General features: G+C 45.1%; 1 protein-coding gene across 2 annotated transcripts in view; it reads left to right on the forward strand.

Moving 5' to 3' along the window:
* The first annotated feature begins 10,268 nt into the window (after window positions 1-10,268).
* The window catches only part of RABEP1 (rabaptin, RAB GTPase binding effector protein 1), a 78,325-nt gene continuing 70,186 nt past the window's right edge, over window positions 10,269-18,407 (forward strand). For both annotated transcript variants that reach the window (XM_043993195.1, XM_043993196.1), the window contains exon 1: window positions 10,269-10,447. In XM_043993195.1, the coding sequence (XP_043849130.1) occupies window positions 10,405-10,447 (43 nt within the window). In that variant the 5' untranslated portion in view covers window positions 10,269-10,404. The remainder of the gene's footprint in view (window positions 10,448-18,407) is intronic.

Here is an 18,407-nt window from a genome sequence, read left to right on the forward strand (position 1 = left end):
AAGACCCTAGAGAAGCATAAAAAGGTAAAGAGGAAAAACAAATCATGAGGGATATTAAAAGGTTAAACTGTTTACATTCCTGTATGGGAAGATGATACTTCTAACTCATAAGAACTTTCTCATTATTAGGGCAGTTGCATGGAATATATTTAAACAGAAGGCACAGGTGTGAATTGAATATGAAGGGATGATATCTGTAAAGTATTTATTGTTTATTTTTTTGAATTCGAAATTTGGGTGATGCCCATCAATTGGGGAATGGCTAAACAAATTGTGGGATGAGATTAGGATGGAACACTATTGTGATGTAAGAAATGATGAACAGGATGCTATCAGAAGGACTTATGAAAAATGCAGTCCCTTTATAGAGAAAGAGCTGATGGTATCTAAATACAGATTGAAGTATTAAAAAAAAAAAAGACAGTTCCTGCCATTGAGATCACAATCTAATGGGGAAGTGGGGTGGGAGAAAAAGCAAATAGGGATCCCTGGACCACATTTTGAGGACCAATGATCTAGCCTGTATCTTTCCACTTTTTTCCATAATAGCATGAAAAACTAACAAAGTTTGCTAAAACCAGCATTTCTACCAGCCTATGTATTCTGTTCAAGAAGGAAATAAAATTGATTCAACATGCCCTATTCTTGATGAAACCACATTTGCTTTCTGGGGTCACTGCTTCTGTTTCTAGGAATTCAGTAACCAGTCTTAATATTACATCTTTTAATTTTGACAGAAAACAATGTCAAGGTCACCAGGCTATTGGTTGCAAATTCTGTTCTTTCTATTAAGTTAGGACAGATTTCTCTTTCCTAGTTCCTGAGATTCCCTTTCTCTCCCCATGAATCAGGGCCAGTGCTGAGGAAGGGGTGGTTTTATGGTGGAATTAGATCTTAATTCCTCCAAATGCCAAAGAAAATCTATATCTAAATGAAGTCTATGATTTAGGATGAGGGAGGAAAAGGGGCTAAGGCAAGCAGGAGAGTTTCTTGGTGACCTAGTGGCTATATGTTGAGAGGGATGTAAATAAGAATTGTACCCTGTGGGATTTTAGTGTAATGGAATCTGGGAGCAGACTTAGATTTATTCATTTTAATGAGTTATACAGAATGTGAGCCAACATTCTCTGCCTGTTTCCAATTGACCATGTAGGAAGTTGAAGGAGCCACTTCATGACCCTATTACACAAAGAAGGGTACTTGTCTGGGGGTTTAGGTGAATGTGGGAGACCAGGAATATGAGGAAGGGTTGTCCTGGGGTCAGAGAGGCTAGGACCCCAGATCTGAGTGTGTCCCTACTTCCCAGCATCCCACCAGCTTCACTGTGACTTCACTGGCATATAAGAATGTCTCCATCCAACATCTCTACCCAGTCTTTGGCTCGCTGTCTTATCAAATCTTTGTAAGATATGCCAGCAGAGTGCATAAAGCACTGGCCCTGGATTCAGGATGACCTGAGTTCAAATTCGGCCTCAGACACTTGACATTTATTAGCTGTGTGACCCTGGGCAAGTCACTTTTATGCCTCGCCAAAACAAACAAACAAAAAACAGATATGCCAGCAGAGGTCCTAGATGGATACCCCAGGAAATTTGTAGAACAGAGAATGAGACACAGGCTTCTGAGGTTTGGGAGAAGGAGCCTTGGTCCCTGGGAAACAAGGGGGATCCTTCAAAAGATAACAAGCCAGACTAGTCAGGGCCAAGGTAAGTGTGGGTTGGGGAATCACCAGGCAGAACCTGGGGTCCTGGGTCCTACGGACAGAGCAGTGACAAGGGGTAAGAGGTCAGAGTCTCACATCCTCCAGGTCAGGCTTGGCTGGGATCTCCAAGAAGACAGCAGCCCCAAGGACTTCTGATACTATAGTGACAATGGATAGGACTTCCTAGCCTTCTATCCTGAGACCCCGAGTCTGACAGTGGCTCCCAGAGGCTGGGAGAGGCCGGGGAAAGGAACAGGATGGAAATGAAGCCAATGCAGACTTGATGCAGAGCAGCTGTCCTGCTCAGCTTCAGGGGCTCCTGGAAACCTGGATAGGGATGATGTTGTATCTCCACCCACCCTGCCCCTCCACCTCCCAGTCACTCTCTTTCCTGTGGCTCATAGTGTCAGAGGAGTCCAGCTGCTCATGGTGCTGTCCATGGTCCTGGGTTCCTTCAGGGACCAGCATTTAAATAACCCCTTTCCCTCTGAGGGACTGGATTCTTGGTGGTTGTGGGTAATATATGAGTTTGAGAGTAGCTTTTGGGGAGACATAGGGAAGAGGGACTGTGGTTTCTTTTCTGCTCTTGTGTCCCCTGGAATGGAGGGGATGGGATGGGTGCTCTGTCCTCTCTCTCTCCTCATCACTCCAGTCCATGAATGTGACTTGGAGAAAGGTCCAAAGAGGGAAGATGCTTAACTTTCAGCTTTTTCTTCAAGAACATCAGACTGACCTGGCTGCAGGAGGGGCAGGAAAGCTGGGCCCCCCCCAGAATCATATGGAGATGCTGCCTCAGGGAGATGGATCATACAAGATCTGAATGGCTGTAAGAATCCCCTTGCTATTTACTTTATATCCTGCTGCTTTGCTAAAATTATTGTTTCAACTTTTTAGTTGCCTTTGGTATTTTCCAAGTATATCATATTGTCTGAAAAAAGATAGTTTTGTTACCTCATTCCCTATATATTTGTTTCTCTTATTGCTGTTGCTAGGATTAACAATACAATATTATATAATGGTGACAGAGGACGTTCTTGTTTCACACTTGATCTTACTGGGAAGTCTAGCTTGTCCCCATCATAAATAATGCTTACTGGGGGCAGCTAGGTGGTGCAGTGGATAAAGCAGTGGCCCTGGAGGCAGGAGGACTTGAGTTCAAATCTGGCCTCAGACACTTAACACTTAGTAGCTGTATGACCCTGGGCAAGTCACCCATAGACTTGTGTGTGTGTGTGTGTGTGTGTGTGTGTGTGCACGCGCACACGCGCGCATGTATGGGGCAATGAGGGTCAAGTGACTTGCCCAGGGTCACACAGCTAGTAAGTGTCTGAGGCCAGATTTGAACTCAGGTCCTCCTAAGTCCAAGGCCGGTGCTTTATCCACTACACCACCTAGCTGCCCCATTTGGGCAAGTCACTTAACCCCGATTGCCTCACCAAAAAAAAGAATAGAAAAGAAAAGAAAACAAATAATGCTTAATAGTGGTTTTAGATAACTACTTTTAATCAAAGTATGGAAAAATCCACTTATACCTATAGTTTCAAGTGTTGTTGTTTTTTAATAGAAATGAGTGTTGTACTTTCTCAAAAGCTTTTTCTGATTCTGTTGATATGATTGTAACAAAATTTTTATTATGGATATAATCAATTGTATTAATAGTTTTCCTTATGTTAAAACATCCCTGCATTCTTGGTATAAATCCCATTTGGTCATGATGTATGATCTTTGTAATATATTGTTGTAATCTTTGACCAGTATCTTATTTAGGATTTTTGGATCCATGTTCATTAATGAAATTGGTTTATAATTTTCTTTCTTTGTTTTTACTCTTCCTGGTTTTGGTATCGGTATCACATTTGTTTCATAAGAGGAGTTTGGTAGGACCTCTTCTTTTTCTATTATTCCAAGTAACTTAATATTGGGATTAGCTGGTCTTTAAATGTTTCATAGAATTCACTTGTAAACCCATCTGATCCTGGTGCTTTTTTCTTAGGAAGGTCACTTAGGACTTATTCAATTTCTTTTTCTAAAATATGTCTATTTCGATATTCTGTTTCATCTTTTGCTAATCTAGGTAATTTATATTTTGCAAATATGCTTCCATTTCACTTAAATTGTTAAATTTATTGGCATATAATTGGGCAAAATAACTCCTTATAATTGATTTAATTTCATCTTCATTAATTTTTTTAATGCTAGTGATTTGGTTTTCTTTCTTTTTAAAACAAGTCGACCAGGGGCAGCTAGGTGGCACAGTGGATAAAGCACTGGCCCTGGATTCAGGAGTACCTGAGTTCAAATCTGGCCTCAGACACTTGACACTTACTAGCTGTGTGACCCTGGGCAAGTCACTTAACCCCTGTTGCCCTGCAAAAAAGCAAAAACAAAAACAATTCAACCAATAGTTTATTTTATTGTTTGTTTTTTTCATAAAAGCAGCTCCTAGTTTTACACTCAATTTTGTTTTTTTACACTCAGTTTTATTCATCTCACCTTTAATTTCTAGGATTTCCAGTTTAGTTTTATTGGAAATTTTTAGTTTGTTCTTTTACTAGTTTTTTTTTTAATTGCTACCGAATTCATTGTTCTGCTCTATCTTTTATTGTTGTTAACATTTAAAGATAGAACTTTTCCTCTGTATCCCATAGATTTTTATATGTTGTCTCATTGTTGTCATCTTTATTGAAATTATTTGTTCTTTACCCCACTCATTCTTTAAGATTAGGTTGTTTAACCTCCAATTACTTTTTAATCGATGTTGTCCCTTATTAAACATAATTTTTAATTCAATGTGATCTGAAAAGGATATTTTAATATTTCTGCTTTTCTGTTTTTAACTATAAAATTTTTATGTCTTAATGTATAGTCAGTCTTTGTAAAGGTATCCTGAACTAAATTCCCATTTAGTTGTCTCCAGATATCCATCATATCTAGCTTGTCTAAAATTCTATTCTCTTCCTTGACTTCTTTCTTATTTTTTTGGTTAGATTTATCTACTTCTGAGAAAGGAAGATTAAAGTTTCCCATTCTTATAGTACTGTTATCTGTCTCCACATGTAATTCATTTAACTTTTCTTTTAAAAATTGGGGTTAGGGGGGTGGATAGGTGGCTCAGTGGATAAAGCACTGGCCCTGGATTCAGGAGTACCTGAGTTCAAATCCGGCCTCAGACACTTGACACTTACTAGCTATGTGACCCTGGGCAAGTCACTTAACCCTCATTGCCCCGAAAAAAAAAATTAGGGTTAGGGGGCAACTAGGTGGCTCAGTGGATAGAGCACTGGCCCTGGATTCAGGAGGACCTGAGTTCAAATCCAGCCTCAGACACTTGACACTTACTAGCTGTGTGACCCTTGGCAAGTCACTTAACCCCAATTGCCTCACCAGAAAAAAAAAAGTTAGGGTTAGGGTTAGGTAAAGCATATCTAAAAAGGCAATTAAAATAAAATAAAATCAAAACTAAAAAAGGGAATTAATCATATCTGGTATAGAATTATCAAGCATGGAATAATTACATCCAATTGAAGAAATCATAACAATAACAATAGTCAATATTTATATAGTGCTTCCCATATGTCAGTCACTGTGTTAAGCATTTCACAATTACTTTATCATTTGATCCTTACAACAACCCTGGAAGGTGAGTACTATTATTGTTTTTCTCTTTATAGATCAGGAAACTGAGGTAAAAAGAGATAAGATAACATGCTTAAGATCACGAAACTAATACATTTCCAACCCTGGAGTGTAATTCAGATGTCGCTGCATTTTTCAATATTTTTTTTTTGCATAGATGCCACAATTAATAGAATTACGCATTTCTCTACATCATAATTTATTTACAGGACAAATTTCAGCCAAATCAAGTCTGGATTTACAACCACAAAATCAAACCCTCAATTTTCCAGGGCTATTAGGCACCTGCACTTTAGAAATTTATATGGGGAAGAAAGAAAGAGTGGATAATGCAAGGGAGATGGCCTGGGAGAGAACTGAGGGGTTGGGGTATTGGAGGTCATGATGTGGTTGAAAAACAAGGTTGGGAGGTACAGAGCAGAGGGGGGAGGTGGAATGAAAACAGATCTGGGAGTGTCAGAGGTCCTGAATATGGGAGTAGAGCATTTGTAGATGATGGCAGGATCAAGGGTGTGGTCATTTTTATAGGTGGCCATAGTGAGTTGGTTATGGGAAATGAATGGCATTCTGAGGTTAGGAGTATCACTGTATGTTGAAGTCTCCTAGATCGAGGGCAGCAGCTGCAGAAAAAGTGAAAGACTCACTGAGGGGAAAAGGAGAGTGTCCTGGAGGTCTGTAGACTATAGGTACAAGCATTTTGAGTGGATGGCAAATATGGATTGTGTGAACCTCAAAAATGAGAAGAGGTGACTGAGTCATGGTGGTGGAAAGTGAGCTTGGACATGGGCAATGGGGAGCCAGAAGTATTATGATTTCCTTGCCACGTAGAGGCTGCTGACAGTGCCACAGTGGATAGGAAACTGTGGTTTAAAAATCTAAATGTGCATTCTAATCTGTCCTTCCCTCCCCCCCCCCCCCCAGTTTTTGGGGAAACTGGCTAAAACCACTGATAAATTCAGCAAGAGTTTAGGCTTTGAAGGGGTTATTAAAAGATATATTATAAGATAGTGAAGAGAGAGAAAGATTGAGAACAGATTCCTTATGTTATGATAATCCTAGCTTTCCTAACAGCCCATGTGAAGTCCTGCCACCAAGCCAATGTCTCAAACCAAAAGAGCCAGCTCCAGTCCACCATCCCCTGCTTCCTACTTCCTGTCCTCCTCCCCCAATGGGAGGTTCTTCAAGTTGATTGGTCAAGAGCTGTTTCCTGTTGATGTCACAGTCCATAGGCTCTGAGAACACACTCTCCTCAGGGTTGGCCAAATGAGATCTCAATTTAATCAACCTTAACTAGGTTCAACTTCTGAAAACATCACCCTCCTCAGGGCCAGCCAGGTGTGGTCCAGATTTAATCATCACAAGGAGGTACTTAGTCTCTCAGTCTCACCCAATTCAATCAATTCCAAATCAAACTTCAGGTGGGGGCTCCTGGGCATCTGCCAAGTCCCATTATTTTATCACATACCTGGCCCATAGGAAGTGCTATGTCAATGTTTATTCTTTCTCTTCCCTACCTTGACTATAAGTCAAGGGAATGAGTGATACTACCGCTACTGCTGGAAAGGGTGGTTAGGGAAGCCGTGTCATTAGGAGAGAGGCTGGTCTCACTGAGAGCTATAAGATGGAAGGAGTGGGAAAGGGAAACAATTAAGGTGAAAACAAGTTTGTTACCTGTGAAGCAAACATTCCAGAGAGCACGGTGACCTTAGTGGGTGTTATTATGAGACACTGGTAGTTAGGGGGATTGGATTAAGAAGGATGATAATAAGGCAGTGGGAAGTGAGAGAGGGAGAACAGGGTATGGCTAATGGCACAGTCCAGGCGTTCAGAATGACTGGGATGAGGAAGATATAACCATGTGGGAATTTGCCAGTCATTGATAAATTAGTTCAGGTGGGTTAATATCACTTAAGCATTCAGCTTGAGGGTGGAACCCTCTCAGGGTGTTGGATAGCTCAGGCAGGGGAGCAGTTGTGGGGTACAGACTTGATAAAATATTTCTCTGTTCTGCAGGAAGACAAGGTCAGGAGATAGGCAGAATCAAGAAGCAATGAAGTCTCTGTTCCCTGCAGGCAGGAAGAAACCAGCCTAGGAGACAAGTATGCCTGGTGCTGCTAGATCTCAAATGTACAAAAAACCCCAGTAATCAAAACCATTTGGTATTGATTAAGAAATTGTGAGGTTGATGGGTGAAACAGATTAGGTACACAGTATACCGAAGGAAATGAAAATTTGATAAACCACAGCACAACCACACAGTCAAAATTAAATGTGGCTGGCTAAGGTGGAGATAGGTTTTGCATGACTTCCCACTTGTCTTCTCAAGGTGAGGGAAGGGCAGGAGGAGAGGACAGAATTTGGAACTCAATTTTCAAAAATGAATGTTAAAAGTTTGTTTACAAGTTATTGGGAAATATTTAATGCAACAAATAAAAATACGTTGAAAAGGAACGATATTCAATACTGGGAAATTACAAAGAACAAATCTTTTTTTTTTTTTTTGGTGAGGCAATTGGGGTTAAGTGACTTGCTCAGGGTCACACAGCTAGTACAAGTCTGATCCCGGATTTGAACTCAGGTCCTCCTGAATCCAGGGCTGGTGCTCTATCCACTGCGCTACCTAGCTGCCCCTGAATAAACATATCTTGAAAGAAGAAATATGAAAGGGTGCTCCCAACCCACCCCTCTGTGGAGGTGGGAGGTCCACAAGTATTATATATTGCACATGATTTGGATTGTTTCAATGTATTGGCTGGATGGGCTCCCTCCCCCTTTACCCTCCCTTTTGGAGAGAGGCAGTCTTTTTTTTTTGTTTTGTTTTTTTGTTTTTTTGTGCAGGGCAATGGGGGTTAAGTGACTTGCCCAGGGTCACACAGCTAGTAAGTGTCAAGTGTCTGAGGCCGGATTTGAACTCAGGTACTCCTGAATCCAGGGCCGGTGCTTTATCCACTGCGCCACCTAGCCGCCCCGAGAGACAGTCTTAAAAATAATTTGTTTTATGGGATAACTCTCTGGTCAAAGAGAGGGGGTAATGGATAACAGAGAAAACTGGGGATGACAAAAAAGAAGACATCAGTAAAACGTATTGAATACAAAGCCATGGTTTCTGATGTTGAACTGTGACAGTGCCAAAGACTTTAGTAGGAAGAACTTTCTAGATCTTTTGTCGCTGTGGCTGTAGCACCTGCAGTAGCCCCCAGGGGTTGCTTCCCAGGATGATGCCGAAGGAGACTGGGATGGACACCTGGATCCTCCCAGACTCCTAGGTTCAGGGTTCTGGCCAGTCTCCTTATCAGTGGCTGCAGAGGAGGGGGAGGGGGAGGAAGAGGAGGAGGAGGTAATCGGGGTAGTGGTGATTTGACTTGGCTGGCACATGCTGCCTCCTCCCTCTCTCTTAGGGTGTCTCGATGCCTGCCCTGTGTGTGTCATTTAGTTGGCACATGGTGGGGACGGCTACCTCCCCATAGAATGACTGAGTGCTGAGCAGGAGGCAGCATTAGCGGCTGTAGAGGTGGGGTATCAGTCCTCTTCGTGAAGAGAGGGAAACAACATTTATTAAGCACCCCCTCTGTGCCAGGCACTACGCTAAGGGCTTTAATGAGCAAGGCGGACCCTTTTCCAGCTCATCGATGGTTGTAGGGATTGGAAGCAGGTCTCGGGGCTGAGCTGCCTCCAACAGGGAATGAAGAAAACTGGTGGGCCAGGGTCTGACTTGCCTGATTAAGTGATTTTTATTCCGACACCCCCTCCCCAAGCAAAGTTGTACTTCGGGACTTACAGGCAAGAGAGATAATTCTAACCCTCTTAGAAATCGGAAAGCCAAAGGAGCGCGGGTCGCTTCGGGATGGTCGTCCTGCCAGGTGAGCGTTTCAGAGACCGCGATGAGGTCCAGGTGAGCAGTCAGTGGGGAAAGGAGAGGTAGCTTCCCGGCGTTCCCCCGGGAGACCGCCAGAAGAAGGAGGCGAGGCTCCTCCGCTTCCCCACCCTCCCGCCCCCCATCGCCTCCCCAGCGGCTCCTACCGCTGTCATTCCCTACTTCTCTAGCCACCTCCTGCGGCTCTCCCTGTCCTGTGTCCCCGCCCCCATTGCCCCGCCTCTTCTCCCCCTCCTGTAGCCCCGCCCCCTTCCCATAGCCCCGCCCTTTCTCTCCAATTTGCCTTCTTGCGGCCGCTTCCCTCTAGCCCCGCCTCTTCTCCAGGTTTGCACCTCCCATTTGTCCCTCTCCCAGCTCCTTTTCCTTCGGCTCTCCCTCTCCCAGCCGAGGTTCCTACTGGGCCCCCTACTAACCTTCTGGTCTTCTTACACCGTACATAAACCCCAGGTCCCCCTCGGCCCAGTGACCCCGGCCTCCCTCTCTCGATTCCCGGCATTTTCTCTAGCCGTCCCTCATCTCCCCATACTGCGTCCATGGCTTCCACAGGAAGCCTTCCCCACCCCCTCCCGATCCCAGGGCCTTCCGTCGCTCCATTCTCTCCTGTGCTATAGAACTTGTTTTGTATATATTTGTTTGCATGGTGTTTCCCCGATTAGATTTTAAGCGCCCTGAGGGCGGGGACTGTTTTTTGGCCTCTTGTTTGTCTCCCCAGAGCTTAGCACACCGGCACATAATACACGTTTAATCAACGTCTATTGACTAGCCTCCAGTTTAGCCCAGTCCTTTCTCATGCTCTACCTCCCCAGCGGACTCTCTTCTATCCCCGCCCCAAACCCCGCCCCTTCTCCGCCCGCTCCGCTTCTCCCAGCTGTCGCTGTTCCCTATCTCCGCCCCCTCCCTTATGGCCCTGCCCCTTCTCCGCCCGCTCTGCCTCTTCCAGCTGTCACTCTCTTCTTTCTCCTTCTCCAGTGCACTCGCTCCTCCCTCCCTTCTCCCCGCCCCCCTCCTCGCCCCGGTGGGACTGAGTCACGTGCTTCGGCGGCGGCGCCTGCGCAAAGTGCGCCCGGGCGGCTGTCAGGATGAGGAGGCGGCGGCGGCCGGCGGCCTGGCCCCACGGTTCCCGCGGCGGCCCCGGCGCCCGCTGAGGCCGCGCCTGTCCCGGCCCCGGCCCCGCTGTCCGCTCGGGCCGCTCATGGCGCAGCCGGGCCCTGGAGGAGGAGAGACCGCTTCCGATGGTGAGACCGGAGGCGGCGGCGGCCGGGAGGGACGGAGGGAGGCCCGAGCCGGGCCCGAGTTCGAGCCGGAGCCGGAGGCGGGGCGGGGCGGGGCCCCGGGATTCCCTCGGTCTGTGCGGGCAGCGTTCAAAGCCCTGCCCGGGGAGGGGGCGGGGGCGGGGAGGCTGAGCCGCTCGGCCTTTCCCGCCCCCTGGCCTGTGACCTTGTCGCCGCCTGAACGGCCCGCGCGGCCCCTGGGGCTGCCCCTTCCCTCCCTCCCGCCGCTCCAGAACGTGCTGTGGCTCCCAGGGGCCGCCGGGATGCCGGGACGAGCTACCCCCCCCCAAGCCCTCCTGCTCCTCTTGCCTAGCCTAGGAGAGCCCCTTGAGGCTGCTCCCCGAACCCCCCACTTCCCCTCTGCAGCTGGGGTCGGGCGGCCTCGGTGCCCAACGCGTAGCCCGAGCACTGGTGCAGCTGGAGTCGGCTTGTGGGATTGTGGGTAGACTGGCCAGAGGCCGTAATCTGCATCCTTGGAGTAACTGGATCCTGGGCTAGAGGAGGGAGCCATGTCACCCGATGCTTGTACCGTGTGTGTGTGAGTCTGAGACCCAACTAAGCCAAGACATACATGTGTGTGTGTGTGTGCGCGCGCCCTCGCGCGCTCATGGCTGGGGTTGGGGCTGGACCTAGAGCTCAGAGGCCGGAAGACGTGGGTTCAAGTCCCAGGCCACTGGAGCAATGCGGGTGGCACATCTGCCTTGGCTCCCTTGGCTGTGCCCCCTGCGTGCTTTGTTGTGTAAATGTCACTTTGTTCCAGCCCCGGGACTGGAAACAATGTTATCAGATCTTGGGGCCAGGCCCTCTGGGGGTGGGCGAAGATGTCTGAAGAGGCACCTCCACTCCTGGGGCAGAGCGGGACAGGGAGGTGTCTCCTGGGTCCACAAAGGACTTCTTGGTACTTAAGGCTGCCCTTCTTTGATGTCCTTTGATGCCATTGTCCCCGGGCTGTGTGGATGGGAGGGTGGTGGCATTTTCATTCAGTTGTCAAACATATTATGCAGCTGCAGGCGGAGATCCAAAAGTCCAGTTAACGCTAGACTTACAGCTCTTTACACTTGGACGTATTTCTGTGTTTCAAATATTCCTCCATCTGTATCATCTTCCATTCATTTCTATGCCCTGTATTTGTGCGTAGCCTCATGGCTTGAAGGAACGCTACCTCTCCTGGCGCCCACCTGCTGCATTTTGCAGATGAGGACATAGGTTCCAAGGTGTTAAACTTGCTCCTAGTCACGCAGGTTATGCGCTGCGGAATGATACAGACTCACAATTGTTTTCACTGGAACATGCCGAAATTGTACTTAGACTATAGTCTAACAACTCCCTAGTTACCCTTTCATTTACCATTCATCTGTTGCTCTTTGCAGATAGGTTTGTGCACCCTTGGTTGCACAGTTCTCAGCTTGCCAGATGCTAATTGTTTGTGGCTAAACTGTTGCTGTTTTTCAGGCTCTTCTGGTATTTGCATTATGCAGGCTTATTCAGTGAGTTAAATTTGTGTATGGAATTATAGTCAGTGGTGCTGATGTCCTTTCTTCTGTCCATAACCCTACTTTCTGACAGTAACATAATAGGTCAGGACTGAAGTATTTTAATTGCATATAGTCATTTTGATTTTTGTTCAGACATGTGCTTTGACTGTCAGCCCACAGACTCAGTATCAGTAAGGACTCAACGCTCTGGCTATTCAAATGTAATTAATTCCATCTTTTGTGACATTATTTGGCCGGCTTTCTGATTTTTTTCTAGAAGAAAGGGAGACTTTTTTGGTTAGTTATAAATCTTTGGCTTTTCTTATTCTTATCCATATTTTCTTTCCAACTTTAACCCCCAATTCTCAACCATTCTCACTGGGCCGTTGTTTACATTGATTTAATTTGGGTTAGAGTCTTATCAAACTCTTCACAAAATTTCTGTACTTCTGTGGCATCTGCAGATGATGTCAGTGAATAAGTTGCAGTTATTTTCATGGTGGTCTTATCAAAAACATGGTAGTGCCCCCCAAAATTATATTTCTTGTTGCCTTTGGACACAGGAGAAATTCAACTCTGTCAGCTCCTTAATTTGCCTCAGAGCAGGACCTGCGTGTGAGCTCCATTCAAATAGAAGTGCTATCGAGAAGGATGGTAGAAGAAAATGAGTAGTGTTTCCTGATAAATAAGAGAAGAAGGTGGGTGTAAAACCAGTTTAGAGAAAGCTAGTGAAAGACCCAACTAAGCCAAGACATACTGAGACTACTGAAGGCTGAAACTGGACAGGCAACAGGAAAAAGGGGGGGAGGAATATCTCCAAATATATGTATACTCATGTGTGCAATCCATATGGATAGATGCATACATGTGTCTACATATGTATGTACATGCGTATTTGTGGATGCAGAAAACCCGTGTGTACATAAATACACATATTTAAGGTTTCTCAAGTGTCTTAGTGCAGATTAAATCTCCACTGAGATAAACACCTTATGTTTTTTTTTTTTGTTTGTTTGTTTGTTTTTAGTGAGGCAATTGGGGTTAAGTGACTTGCCCAGGGTCACACAGCTAGTAAGTGTTAAGTGTCTGAGGCTGGATTTGAACTCAGGTCCTCCTGATTCCAGGGCCGGTGCTCTATCCACTGTGCCATCTAGCTGCCCAAAACACCTTATGTTTATAACATTAATAATAATGGTAATGACGATAGCTAGCATTCATGTAGCTATTTGACATTTGCAAAGTACTTTATGACTATGATTTTATTTGATCTTCACACAACCCTGAGAGGTAGGTCCTTTCAGTATTACCATTTTACAGATGAGGAAATTGAGGCAGTCAGTGACTTGATCAGGGCCACACAGCCCATGTTCAAGTCTGATGCTCTAGACCCTATGGACACAGCTTTTCACCCTTAAGGACAGTGCACCTGCTACATCTGGACTTGACCCTCATGGTCCTTTTAATGCTTATACAGAGAAAACAACAATGGAAAAAGCAGCTCCGGACCAAACGTCAAAAAGAGACAAACCAGTATTGGAAGCCATGATTGGATGATGATGATGAGATACTGGGAAAGATAGCCAAGTTTTGGAAAAACATCTCAGGTCTGACTAATGGGGGAGAGGTGACTTGAAAACATCAGCTACCAAACTCTAGATGCCGACTTTCCTGTCCATCTTTACTGTCAACTCTTTGGAAGAGTAATGGACCCATGAATTGACAGCCAGCCTCAGGAAAGAATTGGAAGGGAAACAATAGCCTTTCTCATCTCAGATAATATTCCATAGCAGCCCATCACAGATTAACTGAAAGAGAAAATACAGGTTCCAGGGCATTTCTTATTTGTAGACTAAAAAGCATTTGTTTTGATGGATTGCTTTGACACCCCCTCCTTTATTGCCTGTTAACATGCCACTCCCCCCATCCTGAAAAAATCCTCACCTAGTCCTTCCATCCCCCTAACAATCATACTATGTCTGTTCTGCCTGAGTGGGATGGGAGTACACCCACTGACCCCTGTAATAGAGACTCGAGGAGAAAGGAGGCCAAAGCATTGATTTTATTTCTTTCGAAAGAAAGGTGTACCACACTCACTGGGACAACCAGGAGGTGTGACACACCGGGATTAGAAATCAAGCAGTTTTTATACTTTTTACAGACATCTAATTTGAGCAAAATGCGGTAATTGGGTTCAGCCATAAATCATTCTCCTGGAATGTTAGCGATTACTTATTTTGCAACATTTTCAGTTTCTGCAACAACTTTATCATGTCTACGTAATGTCTCAGTGCAGACTCTTTGAAACAGTTTTTAAGTTGATATGCCTATATTTAGAAAGGGGGGGGATAGTAGCTTCCCATTATTGCCTCTCTAGAAAAAAATAGAGGGAGAGAAATAGGGGGCTGTAAAGGACTTTAAGACTTTGAGATCAGATCACTAGGCCGAAGGGGGGGGGCACTTTCCATCTCAGTGGAGGGTCATATCCATATGTCCCTCTCATGCCCTTTACAATTGGTGCCTCTACTTTCTTTCCCTTTTTCTGTGTTCTGTTGTTTTTCAGTCATCTCCAATTCTTCCTGACCCTATTGGGGTTTTTTTGGGCAAAGATACTGGCATTGTCTGCCGTTTTCTTTTCCTGCTCCTTGGGGTTAAGTGACTTGCCCAGGATCACACAGCTAGTGAGTGTCTGAGGCCAGATTTTCTCTCTTTTCTTAAGCCCTTACAGTCTGGCTTCCAGTCGGATTCCACCAGAACTGCTCTCTCCACAGAGCTCTTATGGGCAGATTCAGTGGTGGAGAAGGGAGCTAGAAATGTGCTCTCCCTTTAATAGATAGGAATCTAGGCCTTTTCTTCTCTCTTTACCAAATTCTTATTCTCCTTAATAAATGCTTAAAAGTCTAACTCTTGCTAATAATTTATTGGCGACCACTCATTAGATATTTTAGACAGTTTAGCTAGAATTTTAGCCTTAACACTTCTGCCCTCCCTGATGTCCTTTAAGTACCAGCTGAAATCCTGTCTTGGAGAGGAAGCCTTTCCCAATTCTCAAGTCCATTGCCTTCCCTCTCTTCATTACTAACAACTTGTTGGTACATATTGGTTTGCTTGTTGGTTTACCCATTAGATTGTAAGCTCCTCTCACCAAAAAAAAAAAAAAAAAGATCGTAAGCTCCCTGGGGGTGGGAACTTTCTTTTGCCTCTTTTTGTAACCCCAGCTCCCTAGCACAGTGCCTGGGATATAGTAGGCACGTCATAAAATGCTTATTGACTGACTGATGCTGAACATGGGAGATATTTAAGCTCCCTTGAGAAGCTTACAGTCTAATGAGGGAGAAAAAAATAAATATATACAGGAGAAATAGTAAATAATTAGCAGAAAATATGCATTAGGATTGTGTAATTTAAGATTCTAAATGTGGATTCTAATGTGTTCCCCCAGTTTGGGGGAAACTGACTAAAAATCACTGATAAAACGAGTTTAGGTTTTTAAGGGTTTATTGGAAAATAGAAAGAAAAAGATTGAGAACAGAATTCTAACAGTCTGGCATTCCTATCTTTCCTCAAATCTCCTGTGTAGTCCTCTGCCGCCACCACCATCAAGTCCGGAAGCCAAAAGGGCCCGCGCTCTCTGCGCAGGCTCCCTTTCCTCCTTCCTGTCTCCTCCCAGACCATAGGAGGCTCCTCCAGTTGATTGGCTGGTAGACTTGATAGACAGCACCCATGAGCAAGCGTCATTTCCTGACGCCAAGGAAAAGCCACAATGCCTCTGAGGCATTTTCCTCATGGTGGAGCTCTCCACAGCAAGTCTCCAGTAGGTGGCGTCATTCCAATCATTACAGTCCCCCCTGTTGTTCCTCAAGAAACAAAATGTTTCCTTGACGGAACAGTAAAAAGAATATAATAACTATTGCTAACTAATAATATGTGAACAATAATATAGAAAAGGAAGAGAGAAAAGTTTTGTCCAGAGGGGTGATTTTTTTTTTTTTTTTGTCCTCATGAACCGACGCTTTGACATTAGTCTTGCAAAGGGAGGGCCTCTGCAGAGAGTACATGTTACAGATGGTGTATATTATAACAGAGAAAAAAACAACAAAAACAACAAATCAAAACTGTTCATTTAAAGTCTCTGAAAGTCTTTTCTCAGATGTCCTCTAGGTGTAGTCGTGGAATGGAAGTCTTTTCAGGGGTTGATGTGTGGATGCTGGTAATCAGCCAGGAAAATTTCCTACAAAATTGAGCTTAACACAACTTTAAAATAGCTTTGTCAATAATCAAATCAAACAATGAAAGTTCTCAAAAACATCCAATCATTACAGGATTAAGGTAGATTGGGAAAGGCTTCTTGTAAAAGATTTTTAGCTGGGACTTAAAGGAAGCTAGGAAAGCCAGGAGGTGGAGAGAGATTTCCATCCAATTTTGTATCTATTCAAGAGAGAGAGAACCTCCTAGAACCCTCTGATTTTTATTAATCTGTGTGGCATAAAACCGGGAGGTGGAAGCTCCCCAAAGGGACTTGTTGCTGCCTCTGAGATTCAGCCCATGGTCCAAGTCAAGGCAGGCTTGCCTACTGATGCTGCTTCTTACTTTCCTTCAGTGCTTATTTCAGTAGAGCCTGTGGGCTGGGCTCACTGAGCTTCCTGGATGAGCTCCAAATCCTTCGAAGTAGTTGGGCCTAACCATGTAAAAGGAAAAACCAAGTGGATGAAGAAATGCCCATAGTTTGCGTTACAGTTAGATGGGTAACCTAGAGAGGTTTTCGATCCATGTGTGTGTCTGAACATGGAGAACTCTCCAGTTACGCAGAGACATAGGGTATTATGCTCCTTGGTGGATTCAGCCTGAGACCTAGAGCCCAAGAGCCTTGGGCCCTCCTTAATACCAACCTCTGACCAACTGCCACTGATGGGGAGGGGTTAACCTAAGAGCCCCCACCCCCATCACCAGCTCTGCTTTCAGCTTGGCCTGTGCAGCTATCATCCAGGGAGGGGTCTCTTGTGCTTTAGTCTGTCCAGTTTTTGCGTGTGAGCTGTTCCACCCAGCTGTGTCATCTGCTGATTTAGTGGGGTTGTCACCATGCCTTAATGCAAGTCATAGATCAAATGCAGGTGAATTCTCGTGTACCTTATTAGAAACTGCCTTCCGGGTTCAGAATAGAAGTAGTCTGAGCAGCTTTGTCAAGTGCTTTGCCAGAACGTAGGCAAATGATTCCTATCAGATTCCCCCACTGACTAACAGTCAATGTCCCAAACCGCGGAGGGGAGTTCAGTCGCCAAGGCCCGCCTTATTTCATTGTAGATTCTGGTTTCTTCCCAGCATTTAGGGCTTGGAACCCTTCCCTAGTCCTGCTTTCCTTCAAGTACCTTCACACAAGGCTCAGAGATCCAGGGCCCTGGGCTTGTCAGTAATCCTGGGGGAAGAGAAATTCCACTGAAGGTACCTGGGAGTTGACTTACCCAGCCACACCCAGGACTTAGAGAAAACAACTAGGGGGGCAGCTAAGTGGCGCAGTGGATAAAGCACTGGCCCTGGATGCAGGAGAACCTGAATTCAAATGTGACCTCGGACATTTGACACTTACTAGCTATGTGACCCTGGGCAAGTCACTTAACCTTCATTGCCCCAACAAAAAAAAAAAAGAAAAAGAAAACAACTAGGAAACGATGTGCAGAGGTAGCACAGTCCTCCCTTCCCCCAGTTCTTTTAGGACTTTGGCATGCAGATTATCTGGGCCTGGGAACTGGGCATCTTGGTCCTTTTACTATCTGTCTCTTATCTTGGCTATCAGCTCCTTGTTAGTCATTTTGTTTCTGACCTTTGCAGTCCAAAGGTGGTTCTCTTCTTCACAGCAAACAGAAGCACAGTGAGATGGTCAGCTGCTCTCCAGAAGCAGGCCTCTCTCTTCTAGGCGCCTCTGCCTTTGTCTCCCAGTGGAGTTTCTCAAGAACCCTGTGGATTTCCCTTTGATTTCCTTCCAACCTCAGCTCCTTTGGGGCCTTAGAGCTGCTGACACACTGTGCCTCATCAGGAATCTTTTCTTGTGTATGATGGGGAGAGGCATTTCTTTCATTCTCCTCTAACTGGTTTATGATGAGATTTATTAAAGCTCCATCATGCATCCATTTGTGGCGTATTGTCTGCAGATGGAGATGCTGCTCTCTGCCTGGGGTTTATTGGGTTCTACTGCTATATTCCATTGTTTGTGGCTCTTCCATGCTTTCTTTAGTCAGGCCCAGGTTGGTTTGATGACTATTGCTTTGCAGCATAGTTTGGGCTCTGGTCCGGGGAGACCAGTTCCCCTGTGCTTTTGTTCCTTGTTTCCCTTGAGATTCTCTACCTTTGTCTCCTCCACGTGGATTTTGTTAGAATTTTGTCTATAAAGTGTGAGATTTAAAATTGGATATAAGAGCATTAAACTCCCCTTTAACCTTTCCCTTATATATCTCCCA

The sequence above is a fragment of the Dromiciops gliroides genome, chromosome 3 (assembly GCF_019393635.1).
Source record: "Dromiciops gliroides isolate mDroGli1 chromosome 3, mDroGli1.pri, whole genome shotgun sequence".
In the NCBI taxonomy this organism is placed as follows: domain Eukaryota; kingdom Metazoa; phylum Chordata; class Mammalia; order Microbiotheria; family Microbiotheriidae; genus Dromiciops; species Dromiciops gliroides.